Consider the following 19,809-nt stretch of genomic DNA (forward strand, 5'->3'; position numbering starts at 1 on the left):
TGGTCCTGGGGACATGGAGCTGCAGCAGCCTCACCTCTACTGGGCTTGTGGATTCAGCAATTCATGTGTGTTGCTATCAGATTGAGCAACCCCTAATGCACGTTAAGAGAGCCATTCCTGAACTGATTTCCATCCTTTTAATTACTTCAGGCTGAGCTTACTGGAGGAAGACCAGAAAATCAGACAGTTTTGTGATTTTCTCATTAACTGTTGACTAAGTTCCAGCAATGTTTTGTAACTTTTAAAGAGGTACAGATTTTTTGATTAGTAGTTTCAAGATAGTTAACAAACCACTCAGAAAAGTTACTAGAGGAGACAGAGTCCCATCCTTTGGATTTATTGAAAACTGCAACAGTGCTGGCTGATTTAATGAAAACTATCGCTATTCTGTCACATACATGAGGAACGACACACAGAAATGAGTGCCTGAATCAGTGAAGATAGTAACAAAAAGTCATTTTTCTAGATGGTGAATGTAAAAAGGAAATCAAAACTGGAAAATCTGCATAAATACCAAATCACTAAATGATTGAAATCCATAATTAGATAAAATAGAAGTCAAATGATACACACTTTCACCATTCTCCTCAGCAGAAGCTGGAGACTGATCTTCCTCTGATGTCAGTGTTTCTTCCATTTCTCCTCTGTAAATAAAAGTTCATTTATCTTAAGACCTTTATAGATATTACCAAAGAAAGTTGCAGATTTATTAAATGTAATGATGTGGAAATATAATTTGGGTTGTAAAAAATAAAAATAATATATGTTTTATTATCTAAAATGTTATTTTCTCATTGCATTAGAAGGTTGGACTAACAAAAAGCTAATGAAAAAGCATTTAGAAAGAGATTTTTCTGCCACCATATGTACTGATATAAATGTAATATTCCTCAAAGATAACAGATACTGGACTATTTCCTATATATCACAACTAGTCTTAGAGTACTGCTTTAGTTAATTTGTGTGATAAATCCACTGATACCTTTAACACAAAGTGAGGCTAGAATTTTCTTGTGCTCATTTTACACGTTCAGATAATTGGAGTATTTTACCTTGCATCATCTTCTTTCTTTTCTAATGCTTCATCTGTTGGTCTTTCCAAAATCTCGGAATTATTTTCATTCCTGCTTGCTAGGTATGCTCTGTGTAGTATACAGGCTCCTGCAGTACAATTACATGACAGTAATGACTTTAATGCATCTGTATAAAACTAAAGTTATTGGGTTAGGAATACCATTTAATAAATTATTGACAACTTTTTTGAAGTCAACAAAAAGCATATATAACACCACTGAAATGTTATTATACTGTTGATTTCTACAGGTTTAGAGCTTTTTTTTTTCAATTTAAAGAATATAATAAACTGAATCTGGGATATTGGATGGTTATGAAGGCTATAAAGGGAGACAGAACTGAAGGGATTTATCTTATACTTTCATATGTCATGTGTTACTCTGACATTTATTTTATTTGCAAGTGTACAAAGAAAGCTATGAAGAAACAAATTAAAAACATTCAAATAAAAATATAAATAATGTGCATACCTCTACTACTACAGCTGGTTGACAGAAATGAAGAATGTGCTGTTCCTAATAGGAACTCTACTGACTTATTTACTTTGACAAATAGATTTATATATGGCTGTGTGGCTTAAACCCATTTTCATCAGTGGACTTATGAGAGTTTAGACTAGGTCAGGGAACAGCTTACAAAATAGTGACTCAAATGCTGTGAAAATGTAAACTCCATGACTACATATATATTATATACATGACGGAAATGAGTGGGAATGAAGTAAAGAGTCAACACAATTGTGCAAATAAAAAGAATAAAGTGAAACAAAATAGCTAAATTCAAGGAAATGTATCCATAAGCAAAAAAGCTACATTTTTTTTAGTCAAATTTTTATACTACCAAGAGTATAAAATAAATTCTTCAGATTAGAGCAAGCAATTGAGAGCTAGGTTTTGAGAACTAGTGGAAATGGCAGAGTGGTGTATATTGCAGGAAGGAAGCACATAATTAGAAGGCTCTAGAGAGGCCTTAATTTGAAAGCCTCTGCTACAAATTCCTAAATTCTTCCCTTCACAAAATAAAAAAAAAAAAAAAAGGAGCAGTTACTGATCAGTTTTCAACATGGTTGTCATGAAGAATTATCTGTTTCCAAAATGTCTGATCTGGATTATAACCTTTCAGGGATGATAAGACAACCTTTTCTTCTATCCAATTAATTCACTAATTTGTTAAATTCTGAGAAGTGAAGAGAAATTTAATATAATTCTGAAAGCACCTCTCCCACCTCAGTGCTCTCCCTGCAGTACAGGCTAGAGGTAGACTCCTGATGTTTGTTATTTAGTACACAGTATTGACATTTCATTACCATATGCCATATGAAGAGGATGCTTTTTATGGTTGTATGAAAGGACACTGCACTGTGTCCCAGAAACTAGATTCATGAACATTTCAATAAGGTTGGAATGTCTGGGAAACAAAGATGAGGCATGGAAATGCAATTTGCCCCTAGGTTTTTTCCGAAAGCATCTGAGATGAAGCCTTGAACGACAGGTTCTGCAAATATGATTTTCTGACAAACACTGGATCTAGAACTTTCTCATAGAAATGTTCAGCCAGTATTTAGTCTGTGTATGAGCTCTGGCCACAGTGAAACTCTTTTAATTACAAAATTTCACAAAGCTATGTGACTAAGTAGTTTAGGTACTATACCCGAGTTGTGAGGATGATTTGATGATAAGCTGACATACCTCTGAAAAGTTTGGGGTTTTTTTAATAAGAAATCTGTTCTGAGTAAACTGTGCAACCTTGATTTTCTAAGGCTGATTTTTATATTCAGGGACAAGGGTTTGAAAAGTTCTCTGGACTGATTCCAATGCTGGGCATCTACTGAGCTTTCTTTCAGAACAGACTCATCCTGCCTTTCTTGAATGGAAGTTTCTGCCACTGAAAGACCTTTTGATAATGGACTGGGTTGAACACGTAATGATCAAAAATTGCCAAAGGTCAATTAAACTTGTGGTGTGGAATGAATCAAACAGATATAATTCATGAAGATATGATTTGACAGACAAACTTAACAATATATGCATCTGTTCAGTTATTCATGCCTGGTGCCAACCTTCCTTCCGGCTTGAAAGAATAAAGTAAAAATCCCTTACTATGAATTCATGGATACTATGCTATTGTATCAATCTGGGTAGGAAGTTACTATTTTTTTTGATCCCAGAATGCAGAACAGGATACACCTGCATACGAGTATTTCTCCCCCTGCCTTTTCTCTCAAGCTGAGAAATTTCATACCTCTAACCTGATTTTGCAAATGGAAAAACCAAGGCAGAGAAATTTGACCGACAGCCACATTGCAAGGTGGTGGCCAGCCAGCCAAAGAATGCAAAAATCTGAAGCTAGAGTCCACTGGTATATGAGAAAATTGAAAACTGATTAAAAATAGAGGAGGAATTTCCTTTACTGTTATAGCAAAGGATTCCTGTTTTCAGTTCTGTGTTATTCCCTTACTCCAAATTGTAAGAAATTGTGGTACTCTTGTTGATTGACTGGATTATTCCTTCTCTAGACCCTTGAAGCTTTATAAATGGGACATAACTACTAGTTCTTCTCATAAGTATTGTTTTATATACAGATATCAACACAGAAAAAAAGAAGAAAATATTAAGTTGCGTTAGTGTGCATTTACTAACCATCTTTTTGTGTATCCTTCAGACAGACAACAGTGTCAGGTAGAAGTCCTTTCTCTGATAAAGCTGACCAGTGATCTGCTGACAGAGGGTAGTTTTCCACTACCCACCCTCCTTTTTCTGAAGCACCAGGAAACCTGTCTTTGTTCGTCTTCATAAGCTATTATAAAATGTCACATTCAGGAATATAAAAAGACTGAAGTCTATCAGCTGTACAAAAAAGACTGCACAATACAAAATTACTTTCTAGATGTTATGATTGCTCCTTATTGTCATTTCAGGTCAATAAAAAGTATGGTATTTATAACTTTATATGTCTGAATGAAATTAAAAACATTTTAAACAAAAAGAGACTAATATGATAGTGATTTTTAAGCTTGCCAATAAAGAATTTACACTCCAGTTTCAATAGCTACATCCCATTGAACAAATTTAAAACAATTCAAGATTCTTGGATAAACCTTCAAACAATTATTTTCAAACTCTTACATCTGGTGTTCACCTCTTTAATAGTGACTAAGAATATAAGACTAGAGTAAGCATACAATGATCCTTCAGATAATTCACCCAGCCTTTAACAATTTGTAGCTCAGGTAATTTGCAAGACAGAAATAATTTCTGTATATGTGTGTGAATATATATATACACACAAACACACACACACATATATATATTTATTATATATAGAGGACTATAAAGTAGTCCTCAATAGATTTGCCTTTCATGATCTTCCTCAGTTTCGCCTCAATCCTATGTAAGCATTCAGGCTATGTTACTTAAAACTAAACTGATCTCTCAAATGGAAAAATTAAGAACATATATGGATGATGTATAAACTGTTACAAGTTGCTCTTAGGAAAAAAGTACTTTCCTTCCTAGTACTTGCAGTCTCACCTCTGCAATAGCTCCCTCCAGTACTTCAGCATGTATTTGAGATGACATTGTAACTTCAGAGACTGATGCACTTTTCATGGCTTCTTCTACCATAGCTTGAACTTCTGGGTGGTCAGCAGTTATCTCTGGTATTCCTAACAATATAGAGTTTTTAAAAGCACTTCACAAAGAAATTAGAAATTGGGAAACAAATAAAGCATTAAAGCATAACTCCAGCACAGCAGTCATTTTAAGCAATACTACACAATTGCACTGAGAAAGAAAAAAACACCAGTTCTGAATGCAGATCTAGAGAGTGTTTCATAAACGTAAATTCTAAGATCTTGGTTTGCTCTCTCAGTATAAAAAACTCAACCTTTTTAACTGTATAGTATTTTCTACCTCTAAGTTAAATATTGTTTCAGTATGAACAGAATGACATTTATGTACTAGAACAATCAGGCACTTGCAACATGCAAGAATTTCCTTTGATTTGATTTGATTTGATTTCTCTTTGATTCCTAAATCAAAAGGTTGACCAGACTAATTTTTAAATCAATACAAATCTTAGATCAAGGCAGTGTATTTTTAACAATCAAGATGCCTGCATTCCCTATGAGGCTCAAAACATTCATAATGGATCCACATTTTGTTATTAACTGCTGGCAAAACAACTGTAATTATTTAAAAGTTTTTTAAGAAACACTCACAGTTAACATGCTAATTTGATAAAATTTGGTGAAGAACTGTTTTAGCCAACTGCAGTATCTATATGAGTATAATTTAGAAAAAATGCCACATTTACTTTTTGTAATTATGTGAAGATTTTTCAATGATTGTATTGATACTTTTAGCATGCACAAATGTACACATTTATCAGGTTACTTTTGCCAAGTTACAAGGTCCCTGCAAAAGGGGCAGCATCTTAATAATTTCCATTCTGCAAAAAACCTCAATGCAGCCCAAACCCAAACATCTCCTTATCTATTAAAAAATTCTGAAACAAACTTATGCTATAAAAAGATATGTAAGGGAAAATACATCCTCTGTTTGCAGTTCAGTTTTGTAATAAAATTTCTTGAGCTCTCCAAAGTTTTTAATTAGGATTAATTTCTCATTAATCCTAATAGGATTTCATACCCCTGTCCTCAAAAGTATTTACATAGCCAGGAATCTGGAAGGTAGCACTGTTTAACTGTTTCAATTTTGGTCTCATAGCTCACTATTATTCTCATAGCTCACTATTATTCTTACTGCAATGCCAATGATTTTTCATCACTGTCAGCACCTGTTTTGCAGCACTAGAAGAATACACCGACCTCTTGTTAGATGTATCTACCCATGAGAAAGTCAAACATGATTCCTTTCTTAGGTGAATAAGGCAAAATGGTCTGATTGTCCATTGGAACCATAACTAGAGCTAACTATAAAAAGGCAAATCTAATTCAATGGAGTGTTTTCATTTCAAAAGAAATTATTTTGAAAAGCCTCCATTAAAATTCCTTGGCAAAAAATCAGACTTTGTTTAAAAGACACTAAAACAACATATTATTTTCACCTTTTCAAAATATTTATTGAATTCTTCAAGCTGCAGAAACCTAGGCAGCTTAAGAAGTCAAAATGTGACCAGAGCTGGAGCGACTTACAAATGTGCCATCTGTGACAGCATACTTGGAAGGCTGCTCCAAAGTGAAAAATTTCTTGATTGTGGATTCATATCAGTCCAGCTGACAAGCTGCTTTCTTGAGGAGTATTTCATTTTTGCAGAGTTTAACTTGTCAGAAAGTCATTAAAATGGAATGTTTTTAACCAGTATCAGTCAGAACCAATTTCTTCTTTCAGCTCAGAGTTCAGAAAACTCTTTGTTACATGGCCCTCAAATTCAAAGGATTTATATATATATATATATATATATATGTAAAAAATACTGAATTTTACTAAGCTATTCCTTTCACTGCCATGTTATTTTAGTTCATATTTAATGCACAGCAATCATAACAACTTCTGCAACTTTTTCTAAGTCAAAGTGACAGCAACTGCTTCAGTTAAATAACATAATGCAAATAAGACAGCTTCAAAGACCATGGAACAGTTTATTCACCTGATTCTTCTGATTGTTCTTCTGATTCCAATCTATTTTTCACTGCTGCTATAGCCTTTTCTACTGCATCCTTTCGCAATTCCTCAGTGTTTTTTTCTCTTGATTCTTTATATTGTTTCATGAGTTTGTCCATATCAAGAACCTAGTGAAATTATTTGAAAAAATGCAAATATCACAGATGACAAATATAGCATCTGATCCAATTTCTATAAAATGAAATTATTTTGGAAAAGCTCTGCAAATTTCAGAAAAAAATACATCTAATTCAAGTGCAGGGCTGGGTTTTTTTTGAAAAAGAAATTATTTTAAATTTGCATTTCTATTTAATTATCTTAGATACAAAAGTTATTCATAATATTCTAATGCTAAGACAAGTAACTGCAATGTAAGCGGGTATATAAAAGTATTTTTGATCTGTAGCTACTTTTATAAAAATGAATTTCACTGAAATCCTATGTTTCCTCTGTAATCCCTATATTTGTAATGTGAATAACACGACAAGAATGTGCTTAACTGATTCCCAAGCCCCAGCTGATACTTTGCTACCTAAGATATTTATGAACCTACCTTTCCTTTATAATTGTGTGCAATTACATTACAAATAGTCGTTCTTCCAGAGAATGGAGGACCAAATACAAATACTTTACAAGGAGAAACTGGCATTGGAGGTAAGAGGTAAGGCCGTGGATTCAACGTAAATTTTTTCAATGCCTCTTGGGATGACAGTACATACATTTTACCTAGAAAACTTAAAACAGAAGAGAAGCTAACAGATATAGACAGTTATCTCATAAAACAGATATGAAAATTAAGAGTGTCAAATTCCACTAACCTGACAGCAAACTCTGCGTTTCCCATTACAATGTCCCCTTCCTTTAGAGCCACGGGACACACTTGTCCCCACCGGCTCCTACGCCATCGGTATCTGGGTGCTATCAGCTTGTAAGATGACAGAGCTCGGAAAAGTTCATCCTGTTTATTAAAATAGCAATAACAGCAAATGTAATTTTTGTCTGAAGTTACATATGCCTTTTTATTAGACTTTTTTGAAACCTTTTGATGGAAAATAAGCAAACTTAAAAAGAAAACCACACAATGCTTTTTAGAACTATTTTTTTTTAATTATATATTTCAGAATTGTAGGACAATTTTAAAGAGAAATTACTTCATTTTCAGATTTATTTAAAAGAAATAGTATTTTAAATAGCTCCTGTAGGCTTTACTTACCATTTTTAGAAGTTTAAAATTATAAAGAGCCACTTATTGAAGACAACAGAAAATGGCTAAGATTTATTCTAAAGGGTACGAAAAAAGGACCATGATCTGTGTCAGGGAATAGCAATGTTAAAATATCTATTTTAGGCATGCAGAAATATCATATGATAGGAATAAGTTTAATAGCCTTTTTACAGTGAGTGAATCCTAAAGTCATGGTGACTCTAAATTCGGAAGAGTACAGACAAGTGCTGGCTGTGAAGAACTGCAGAAGAACTTTCAGAACCTACAAAGCCAGGCATTAAAATAGCAGTTCTACACAGAAAATTATGGATTTTCACTGACTGTCACTACTCAAAAATAGATCCCTCTGTGAAAACATGTTGTCAATGCCCAAGAGCTGTCAGAAAACCAACTTGAATGTTAGGAATGTTGAGCAAGGAGAGAATAGATGATAAAGGTTTATGTTTTAATTGTTTAAATATTGCCCTCATCTTTACTGCAATGTGCCTCCTGCTGCTCTAATCTCAGAAAGTACACAGTAAAACTGGATAAGTTTCAGAAAAAAGGTAATATAACTGATCAATTCCACAAAAAGATTGTCATGTAAGAAGGAATAAAATTATACAGACTGGAATTCTTCCGTATAGCTACATAAGAGCAGGACAGAAGTCTGAAATCATGAGTTATTAGAGGGTAGATGTAGAGAACCAAACGATTCAGAGACTTCTGCATATAAACTGGAGGACACTGCAAGTTCAACACAAAGGGAAGCAATTCTGTACCTAAAGTTCAGTTAAGATGCAGAACTCTTTGCCCTGAATACTGTGGTTACTAAAACCTTACACATAAACTAAAACAGACACACTAACTAACTAACTAATAAATACTGATGACCTCTGACACAGAAAGTCTTTCACTTGTGAATTTGTTAAGAACTGAGAATACAGAAAAGTGAAGGGAGGGGTATTTCTCTGAAAATGTGGGGTCTCCTCATTACAGTTCTGTTCATATATTCAAAGTTTTGTTTAAGAAATAGGAAAGATGATTGCAACTAAATATAGGCAACAACATTCATGCAAAGACTTCTGGTTTTCAGTTTTATTTGGAAGGGACACAAATTACAGTTGCTATGATTCAACAAAATTCAGCACTCATTTGTCATGTTTCTAATTAATTACAGGAAAATAGAATGAATGTGAGCTCAGTTATGGAGAATGCTGCTAGATTTGGATTAGCATCTTGTTTCTTATTCAGGAAAAGAGTAGACTGAGCTAAGAGTCAGTTGCTGAGATTGTTATCCTTTGGCTAAACTTTCTTTATTTCCTTGGAAGGAATTAAGTTTTCCTCTATTGCTAAAACAAACATTTTTTTCAAAGCTTTATTATAATCATTACCCTTTTTTTGGGAAATGACAAATTTTTTTTATTTTCATACTTTTTAAGTGGATTTCAGCCCCAGAATTACCTTAAATTCTCATTTCTGAAAGGTCAATGCTTAAAAAATGCCATTATTGCATGGTAAAAAAAACTAGTTGTTGTGAAACAAAGATGCTCTAGTATAAGCTTACAGCAGAAAAGAAAAATAATTCTAGTTATTACAGTCAATCACACTTTAGAAAAGCACACTTACATTTTGCTTTCCCTCCAGCGTTTCTTCTTCCTGTTCACTTTTAAGTCTGGTTATAGGAGCTGCATTTTGAACGTCCATAGACTGAAGCCGGCCTACCACTGCCTGAAGAGAAAATAAGTCTTGATTCAGTACCAATCACTGCTTTTGTCATCTGAAGGGCCCCTGAAGTGTATTTAAAACTGTAACTTATTGTTTATATAATGGCTACATAAACACTAAGGCCCAGTTTCTACCTCAGGCCCATGCTAGTTACTGAGTTGGGTTTTAACAAGCTATTCGGTAGATACAGGAAGTGCAAAATGCCAAATCACAGCCTTTCTATCTCATTATGCTGTGAATCCCAAGCCTACTAAAGGACTAGACTGTGAAGGTTTCCCCCAAGGCAGTGCAAATACTCTGATGAGCTCCAATCTGAAAAAGAGGCAAATCTCTTTGGGAAATCAGATTACACACATTCAGAAGCAATACAACTTTGAGTAGTTTATTTTAAACTGTATTTAAGCCAAATGTCTACAATGAGAATCAGATGATATTAAATTTATTTGAAGTATTTCCTGAATGTAATTTCGATTGAATGCAAGTATTCTTGAAATGAAAAAGCAAACTGTGTCATGTTTGGTCTAGTTTTATAATAGGTCTTTGCCTAACTTGTAGGTAAAATAGTTGGAATCATAACATAACTTGATTGCATTTACTATAAATTTTGTGTTGTAATGTTCACAAACAGATCATAAATGAGGAAATCATATGTTCTAACACTGCAAAATTACTGGATTTTTTCCCATAGGACCACTCTTAGTAGTAAAGTTAAGTATAAAATGAAATAATTAACTTACAGAATTACAATACAATTTGTTTCAAACAGAGGAGAAAATGCAGGAGAAGCTCACTTCCTACCTTGTCAAAGACAATCTCCTACTTCATTCTCAACCCCATACTCTAGGTTCTGATTTGAAGGAACTTTTGGTTGTGAGGCAGAGGATAAGATTATTTATCTTCAAAATTTACCATTGTAAAATTTACCATTGTAGGTTTTTTAACAGAGAGAACAAGTTGCTCTGTCACAAGCTAAAAATCTAGACACAAGCACTCAGCAGAATTCTTACAAGAATCAGGAGTCTTCCATTACCTTGCAAAAAATAGCAAAATTAATAAAAATTATAATCCATTATATAATATATATCTAGTTTTAGATACAAGCATCAAATAAAACAGTATTGTAAATATATCATACTGAAAATGTTTTAATTTCTCATTATATTTTACATTAATACAGATCAGAAAAAGCACTGAAACCTGATGGAGATAATACAAAAGTTTGTAGCCTGCCTGAAAATATTCTCATGCAACATATATGTAAACCTGGGGACAGACCAGTGAATCCTACAACTAACAGAAGAAGGAAAGCAAGTATTTCAAAAGTCATGTTTTCTAATAGTAAATGAATGTGTTTTAAACACGACTTAAAATTTTGCCAACAGGAAAACAATCCACAAAATTGAGAAATTATTTTCTAGTGGAGGTTAACTTAGCTGGTGCATAGTTTATTTACCTCAAAGACATGATCTGGTTGCTGACTTCCATCCACTTCAATAAGATATCGACAATCCTGGTCAGTCAAGAATTCCTGTTTAAGAACAAAGACATAACTGTCAACTGAGTATGATTAACCAGATAATGACACTGAAACTCATTCTGTTCCTACACATATCAAAGGCTGGACTCCTGGGGGCTTCAGCAAAATCAAAATTCATTGCATTAATGGCTTATAAAATCTTCTGGAGAGGAACTTTGATTTGATGACAGATAAATATAGTGATAATTCCAAAGTTGGGGCTACAATGGGTTCAGAAGATAACTTAGATGTCCTAGTTCAAATGCAAGAGAGCTAAAAGATATCAAGATACAGTAACATTTTGTGTATGAATTCAACTTTTAATTGTCTAATTCCACCTTAATTCTTTGCTGGAAAATGATGACAATGTCAATTAATACATTTCTTGGAAATGCCAATCATGAAACCAATGTTTTAATTTTGGTCCTGAATCCCAATTCCTTTAAAATTTGGACCATGTATTTTATTTTTCTTATTTTAAATTTTCATGCTAGAACATAAGGTCTTAGACTAAAATAAACATCCCACGTCAGTTGTTAATGCCTCTCTCTGACGACTGAGAACACTCATTCCATTCCTGACAAATGCTGGTCTCACCTCAGGCCTAAAAATGCCTATTGAAGGTGACTTTACAACTTTGAAGGTAATCAATTCCAGTTCTTCGCTACATTTATGGTCAGAGTTCATTTCCTGGCTTACTTCATCTAGTCTGTCTTCTATACTGTAAATTAAATCATCTGCCCTATCTGTGGTAGAAATAGATAATAACTATTTCTTTCTAATACTCTTCTAAAGAGAGGATAATAGTTTGTACTTTCTCTTATATACAATGGTCTTACAGTCTTATTAGTACATCCATAATATTTGAGTTCAAACAATAGCATCTCATTTATTGACTCAGTTTTGACTAAATCCCCACAAATTGCAGACTGTCTGAAGTACTGAAGTCTAGCCAATTTTTTCACGTTGTTGTTCATTAGGTTTCCTTCCTCACTGTAGTATTTCACATTTACTTCTAGTCCACTTAATCCCAACAATTTATCAAGAAATCAAAGTGCATTCTCCAAAGTTAATTCCATCTCTCTCCCTATCAGTGCAAACTGCACATCTTACAATATTTTTGTTTCATTTTCAATTTCATCATCTCAAATTCTGCCTGGGGCAATGATAAAACCCTGTGTTCTTTTAAGGTAAAGACCATTTACCTTAAAATGGTAAAGTAATTTAATCTAAACAACTTTCCATTAGTTCACTTATAAGAAATCCGTGTGATATTGTGTAATGATCAAAGGTACCACTTGTCTTTCCCCTTCACAGCAGTAACAAGTTTGTTACTCTAGCAAAGAACATTATAGCACTTCTACACAATTTTATCTATAGGTTTAACTAATCTATAGAGAAATTGAAAGGTATAAACTGTAACTGTCAAGCAGGCATCAAAAATGAGGATTTTGCAGTTGCTTGAACCAAGAGATTAAAAACAAAACCACCAAAACAACAACAACACCCACCCCCCCACCCCCCCCAAAAAAAAATAAAAAAAACAGACTATTCCTTTGGCCCCTTGGGCTTTTTTTTTTTTTTTTTGGGGGGGGGGGGGTGGGAAAGAGGGGAAGAGAGAAGAGGCATACAGTAAATCCACCTTCCTGAACACAACAGGGAAAGAAAACGTAATTGCAGCAGAAACTAAAGTGGTAAAACAAACTAATGGGCTAATTACTGTGTATATAAATCTGCAGGCAATGAAGCAGGTAAGGAAGGGAATCTATTGGAATGGAAGACAATGGATGCAGATTACTTATGGGATTGCATTCTGGAGTGGACTCTGGTAATGGTGATGAAACACTGGAGTCTTCAAATATTTCACTTACTAGATTTAGAAAGCATCTGTGGTGGCAGGTATGGTTTCACTTTTAAAAGTCAAAGTGGATTACTTTATCTTGACTCCAGAGTGTAAACACCTACAGATGACAACTTTGTATCACTGATTTCAGAATAAATTTCAGAATTTGGGGATATGTTGAAGCATGACCACACCTCAATACAACAAATCTCAAACAAAAAACCCCAATAAAAACAGTGTAAGATATTTTAAGAATCGTTTGTTATGCATAATCATACTACTTTGCTTTTTCTTACTTCTAAAGGTTGATGCATTATATCCTTGTATATTCCAATTCTTTTCTCTGCATTCTCAAGAAAATCTTCAGGCCTCTGCACTAGTTGATTAAAGGATGCTAATTTCTTTTGTGGATCTTCTGCAGTCTGCAAAACAAAATTTCAAGATACAGAAATAAAGTATTAAAGTAATTTTTGTCTTCACTCAAATTTAAATAAAGTAGCTTTGGAGAGTATTGCGATGAGTATTAGTCCAGTGATTGCTGACCATGATCCTATCCTGATGAAGTGTAGTTTCTATGAACTGAGAGCAATGTGCCTAGAACTTACATTGATAAGTCTCTGGCCCCTATTATAAAAATTTGACCTGAATTCAAAAGTAATACCTTCATGAAGAAAAAAAAAAAAAAGAAAATCCATTTGTAGTACTGTAACACCAAAACCAGAAAATAAGCTAGTGTCCTGAAAATACTAGTAAGAAGTTGCTACAATAAACAAAAATTAAGAACTCTTTTATTTATCTAGATCACAAACAGGCAGTGTAGAGCCACCCTTCTCCTCCTGATACACACTTTTAACTTATGGCAAGAAACAGATCAGTGACTTTTGAGTCAAAGACTGAGTCCAGGTTACGCTATGCAATGATTAACATTTGCTGTCATTTAAACCTACTGCTTATGTGTTATCCCACATCTCTTAAAGTAGGAAAGAAATGGAATTAAGATTAAATTTGAGCAAAATAAATTCGTAACATAGTATGGTGATATTTTGGAAGATCAGGATTTCTTCTGCTTTGTCTAAAGTACATTGTAGTATTTTGCACTGTTTAGAAATTAGCAATGTTTACCTCTTCTTCTCCTTCTTCTTCTTCCTGCTCCTCATCTTCTTCTTCATCCTCCTCTTCATCCTGATCTTTCTCTTTCTTATGCTTGTCAGTAACTTTAGGATCCCACTGGCTCCTCTGATATATCTCCCCTGAATCAGGATTTTGCCTTAGTCCTGATATTCTTTGGCATAAATCATAATCTGGACACTAGCAAGGAAAAATTAAAAGGAAATCATGTGCTTATTGTCCTGCTAGAACATCTTTTTCTTGGAGAGACAAAATTTCTCTAAATTGGTCTACTAATAACAGTATTTCATTATTGCCACAGTTATCTACAATCTTCCTTCTTCCTTTCTTTTTGAGCTAATGAAAATAGTTACAACTCTGACATATCTGTGAAAACAGCTTCAATCCATTGAAACCAAAGGCAAACTTATTTCTTTGACTTTGGGGCAAGGATTTTTAATGTACATTTAGTCTCAGTCCTTTTCCTGGAGGAGATCATGTTACTACATGAAATGAAGAATTTCATTTTTCTTTCTAGTGTAGTTAGTATCACTCTTCTATTTGTATTGTTACTCATGAATACTCTCAAGAACAGGGATTGCTCACTACGTAGTATTAAAACAAAGATTGACTTTCTGAAAAAATAAATTTGCCTGAAAAGCAGCACAAAAATATGTTTCTTTGATGTTTTAGGATCTCTCCAAGACCACATAAAAAAGGTTTGAAGTAGGCATTCACCAATTTTCATTATGCATGTTTAAGCAAATTCAGTCTTAAAAGTATGGGATTAAAACAAACACTGAGTTAAATCTGAAAAGTGATAGAGTAGGTCCATACCCTGAGGCTTAGCATCTGACAAAATACACAGAGATGCCAACTAGAATCAAAATCCCAATGAGAATGTAGCACACCACCAGACGCTGACTATTCAGAGCTGTCTCAGCAGCTCACTCTGCACATTCAAAGGAGAAGACAAAAATGACCTAGTTGATTATAAATAAAACACTGCTAGAGGAAGGGCCTGAAAGCGTGTTCGTGACCATCGGTACGGTTATTTTGTCTGCATGGAGTCTGGCACAGTTCGGTGTGGGCCAGCCAGAACCCTCCCCAGTGAATAGCTGGGCACAATCTGGAGAATGGCACAGGCTCAGGCCTTTCCCTGTGGGCAGTTTGGGCACTGCCACCCCATTCTGACTAACAAGACAGCTTAGCAGTGTTTGGCCAAAGCAGTTGGCCTGATGTCTGCAGAGTCCATCTTGCCTTGTTTTGTTTATAATGTGGACGTAGCAAGCAAGTCCATTCTTTTAAGTTACATTGAGAAAGTCCTCTAAATCCCACACTAACAATGATTTTTTTTTTTTCTCTGGTTATACCAGAGTCACCTTTGTAAAATATCTGGCACGACATATCACTGCTCATGAAGAAATTGAGATTTGTGAACAAGATGAATTAATAATGAAGCAGTTGCACAATTAGTGACAGAAAAATAAAACTATTTGCTTTTTAACTTCCATATGTGAGAAGTTTCTTCCTGCATTACACAAGTGGCAGATGTACATGTGTCCAAAATCCCATAATAATCATGTAATTCAAAGTTTCCTTTTCTTGAAAACCTGTATCTTCTAATTGGTAGAGGTGCAAAGACTGTAACTGCTGCTGAAGTTTTAGGACATGTTCATTATTTTACTTGAGCAACGCTTATAATGGAACAAACCAGTGAAATTCTATTCCAATATAAAAGAGAAGAATTTATCATTCCTCAATAAATTCTATACTCAAGTATACAGAGAAAAATAATATATTTGGCATACATAGCATATGAGTCAACTAATAATTACAAGAAATACTAGGAAGTTACTGAAGATGACATTACCTTAATGTTAATCAGGACATCTGGTTTTAATTTTAGATTCATTATTTTCTCTATTTGCTGTGGAACAGTCATGTATTCCTCTGAGAGAGAAGGAAATCCAGTGAGAACATAACCTGCCAAATACATTTTATTGAACATATTTTTAGAGGGTTTGTCAATTACAGAGCTAGTTATACTCATCTCCTTCAAACAATACATGTAGTGGTACAATTTTAAACCATGTACATGACATAAAACTGCTAAAAAACCTGTGCACCCATGTCTGCTGCAGATGAAATACAGACAAAAAGGTGTGTTGTTTCCAGCTTTATAGAGTCCTCTCAACATTTGTTAACTCAATAAAAAACATGTAGATATGAAAGATCATACTCAGACCACCTGCTTTAAGTGCCTAGCTCAGACACTGTAGTGCCTAAAAAGTAACAAGCTTTCAGTGACCATTTTTGCCACTAAGACTTAATAAAAGGCAGTGCAAAAAATAGCCACTCTTAGATTTAAAGCATTTAAACTAGGAGTCTAGGCTTTTTATACATCCTTTAAATGTTCTGGCTTCCATGGACAATGAAGAAAGTCTGAACCACTCTCCTGCCTTTCAAAAGGAGACACTATGCACTCTATATGCACATGGATAATTTGGTAAGCATTTGTTCACTCAGGACTCCCAATGCTGAGACCTGTTTGGCAAACAAACATTGGCTAGATATGACAAGCAGAGCGGTAATAACATCTTTTTCCTAGTATTACAGTGCTCAGCCCCACAGATGAACTTGTGGCTTCAAGTTCCTAGGACAGTACTATAACTACTGATGGCTGCATGCATGCAGTAAGAACTACTGAATAGCAACAGAATCAATATTCATAAGGTCAGAATGAGAGACTAAACAAAAATCAGGTGGATGGTTTTAGCCAAATAATAAGAATATTCCCTTAAAGGAACAGTACATGCTTAGAATTTTATGTAATAACATTTAAATGCAAGTCTGAGCAGCACAAAAACGTAGCAGCAGTGTTTGCAAGAGGTGTTAGGAATGAAGACTCCTACTTCTTTGGGAAGCTACTACCCATAGGTGCAAAAGAAGAAGAGGATAAGCAAGGGAGAGCATAATATATAGTCATTCCTCTAGGAAAGTAAAATCCTGGATTCTAAATTGTTGATACTTTTAGAGAATTCTAACTGGTACTGAGGTGTGAAGATGGTGCACAGCCTCTGCTTATCAATACATCCCAGATAACAACAGCTGATGTGGGGCGAATGGGAGTGTAACGTGGGAAACCACTCTCTGAGAGAGTGTTTGCCCCCAAATCAGTATGTGGGGAGACTAAAAATCATACCTAAGGCAACTATCAACTAGATCAAAAAGTAACCAGGGGATTACCAAGAAGCTTTCGAGACACGTTTATTGTGTGCACTGTTTATAAACTTGTATTTTACAAACACTAAAAGTAAAAAACCCAACCTTTCATACAGTTTCTAAAACCTTTAATGAATAATTTACAGTGAATTAACTGATTAGTTCCTGCTGAAAACCTACTTAAGGTTCCCAAGGATTCATTAAGATAGTAGTTGATAAACAAAAAGTTATTAGAACTAGAAAATACTAAACAAAAATTGGTTTTGGAGGTCAGTTCTAGTTGGTAGGAAAAATAGTGAGGATGTTGGTTATTCTATTCTTTCCTACCTTGGGGCATCTGTAATGCAGAAGGTGTCTTGGCTACAAGAACCAAACTTTACAGTCATGTTTACAGTCTCCAGGACCTCTGTGCTCCTCTGTGATACACACATCTTCAGATTGACTCAAGGAGGGGAACTCCAGTAACAGAGAAGCCTCTTCATGCCCTTACCGAAGTCCTAACATACGGATTAAGAGACTGGCATTTCTGCTGCTACCTCTTCCAGCAGCTTCTTGTGTCCCTTTTTTGTTTTTTAAATTTCTTCCCTATCTCTCTGTCTTTTTTATACTGTTTTAAAAGCCTGGTTTCACCAGGTAAGGCTGCATATTTTGCAAAACCGTTGAGTCTTGTACTAGAGAAGGAATAAAACCCATTGCAACTGAAAGCTTAAAAAAAGCAGGCTAATTTTTAGAGCAGTAGAAACTAACATTTTCTTGGCACTATACCTGTCTCTCTCCTACAATGGAAATTTCAAATAAAAGTCAAAACAAGAAAAAGAAACTACATTTCCTTTTTACTTCCTTTCCTCTTAGCAGTATATTTGTTTTCTCATCAGGGAAGCAGGTTCAGACACTAGCAAGATTTGCAGCACTTGTCTTGACAGCCTCAATTAACATAATCTTTCCTCAAATAGAAGAATTGTAGCCACTATCATTACTATTCTCATCCATCTTACTCTGTGTCACAAAATGCAAAGGGAATAAATAACACTGTAAGAGGAAAAAAAAGCTGTATAACTTTGCATTTTCAATAATCTGTTTTCCTTATTTTTCATTACTTAAAATGTTTAAAATGTTTTTGCTGATGAGTTTTTGTTATGTTGTTGTTTTAGAAGGATTGAAGAATAAAATGTCTGTGTTTTAAATCCTAAAATTCTTCTAGACAGATAATATTGTCAAATAAGAGTCATATCCACACTTAAAATTTTGGGAAAATCATTTTCTCAAAATTAACACAACATAGGACCAGTACGACACTTTCTGATCTCCCATACTGGCAAGTTAATCCCTAAACACACTTTCAGTTTATTGATAGTCCACAACCTGAAGAGCACAAGAAAAGGCTAGAATTATATTTGAGCACCAATGGATGTAAAATGGATGTAAAATTATAGCTAGCACATTCTAAGAAGTTTAGGCTATAAATATACTTGCCAAAATGAGCAACTTCTGGTGACTCAATCTTTTGCAGAATCATTTCTGTAACCCATTCCTCAGGAATACTTTGACCTTGACAAAGCAATTCTTGACACTAGGATAAAATGCAGAACATAGTCTTATATAGCATGTGTTTGTCAAAAATGTGACAAAACTTACAAGATTAGATCTTTACCTTAAGTCCATATTCTGTTTCTTGTTGAATATTCATTTGAATTACTTCTGAAGCTAAGGAAGCATATCAAACATAAGAAAATTAAATTAATTTATACAAAATATTTTCCAAACAGACATGTACATGCAGATACATACTTACATACGCATACACATACACACAGAGGAAGATATATGTGTGCTCCAAGCAACTAGACTATTTTTGAATGAACAGCCATTATATTTAGGGCCGTTATTATAGTTCGCCCATCCAGAACCTGCTGCCTTATGGCAAGGTCTGGGTAGGAGTTTCTCCCTATAATTTAACCCTGTATATACTACACAAAAATGCACAACAGCAGCTCTGCAAGATTATCTGAATGACTGATATAAATTAAATCAGCATTACTATCTTGCAATTCAGAGATGAGTATTTGAGCTCAATCACTTTTTAAATTAAAAACCAAGATTTAGAAGAACTGTTTAGACACACAAAATCACACAAAATCATCTCCTTTTAGAAAAGTGACATCCATCAAATTCAAAGACTGCCCTATGTCTCTATGGACAGTGACATCATACTAGAACGACCCTGGAAGTTGTTCACACTACTGTATGAATTAAATAATCAGACATTTAACAAAAGTTTTAAAGAATGATTCTTAAGGCTACATTTATATTACTAATAAACCAGGCCAGGGAAAGGTCCTGAAGCCAGGTGACTCATGCCTATACAGCCATAATCTTTCTTCTCAAAACACAGTGGCTGTTTTCCAACTGTTCCTACTAGGAATGATGACTGTTGCACATCTTACCTTTCATACTATGGATAGGTGTTTGGGAGAACAATATTTGCCAT

General features: G+C 34.4%; 1 protein-coding gene across 10 annotated transcripts in view; it reads right to left on the reverse strand.

Moving 5' to 3' along the window:
• Positions 1 to 19,809, reverse strand: part of LOC121659316 (zinc finger and BTB domain-containing protein 24-like) — a 71,274-nt gene that overhangs the window by 45,949 nt on the left and 5,516 nt on the right. For 8 of the 10 annotated variants that reach the window (XR_006014275.1, XM_042017283.1, XM_042017285.1 and 5 more), the window contains exons 4-17: positions 18,973 to 19,025; positions 18,795 to 18,891; positions 15,970 to 16,082; positions 14,112 to 14,297; positions 13,286 to 13,411; positions 11,084 to 11,158; positions 9,532 to 9,633; positions 7,517 to 7,656; positions 7,252 to 7,432; positions 6,685 to 6,826; positions 4,605 to 4,738; positions 3,714 to 3,870; positions 1,053 to 1,161; positions 574 to 644 (exon numbers count right to left, since the gene is read on the reverse strand). Coding sequence is in view for 9 of the 10 variants with exons in the window: in XM_042017283.1 (XP_041873217.1) it covers positions 574 to 644; positions 1,053 to 1,161; positions 3,714 to 3,870; positions 4,605 to 4,738; positions 6,685 to 6,826; positions 7,252 to 7,432; positions 7,517 to 7,656; positions 9,532 to 9,633; positions 11,084 to 11,158; positions 13,286 to 13,411; positions 14,112 to 14,297; positions 15,970 to 16,082; positions 18,795 to 18,891; positions 18,973 to 19,025 (1,686 nt within the window). In the remaining variant the exon portion in view is untranslated. Of the gene's footprint in view, positions 1 to 573; positions 645 to 1,052; positions 1,162 to 3,713; positions 3,871 to 4,604; positions 4,739 to 6,684; positions 6,827 to 7,251; positions 7,433 to 7,516; positions 7,657 to 9,531; positions 9,634 to 11,083; positions 11,159 to 13,285; positions 13,412 to 14,111; positions 14,298 to 15,969; positions 16,083 to 18,794; positions 18,892 to 18,972; positions 19,026 to 19,809 lie in introns of those variants that run through there. The other 2 variants (XM_042017293.1, XM_042017295.1) reach the window with 2 other exon arrangements.

Source organism: Corvus kubaryi, unplaced genomic scaffold, assembly GCF_017639235.1.
Source record: "Corvus kubaryi isolate FWS band 111438036 unplaced genomic scaffold, C.kubaryi_AGA036_p1.0 split3-73, whole genome shotgun sequence".
Classification (NCBI taxonomy): domain Eukaryota; kingdom Metazoa; phylum Chordata; class Aves; order Passeriformes; family Corvidae; genus Corvus; species Corvus kubaryi.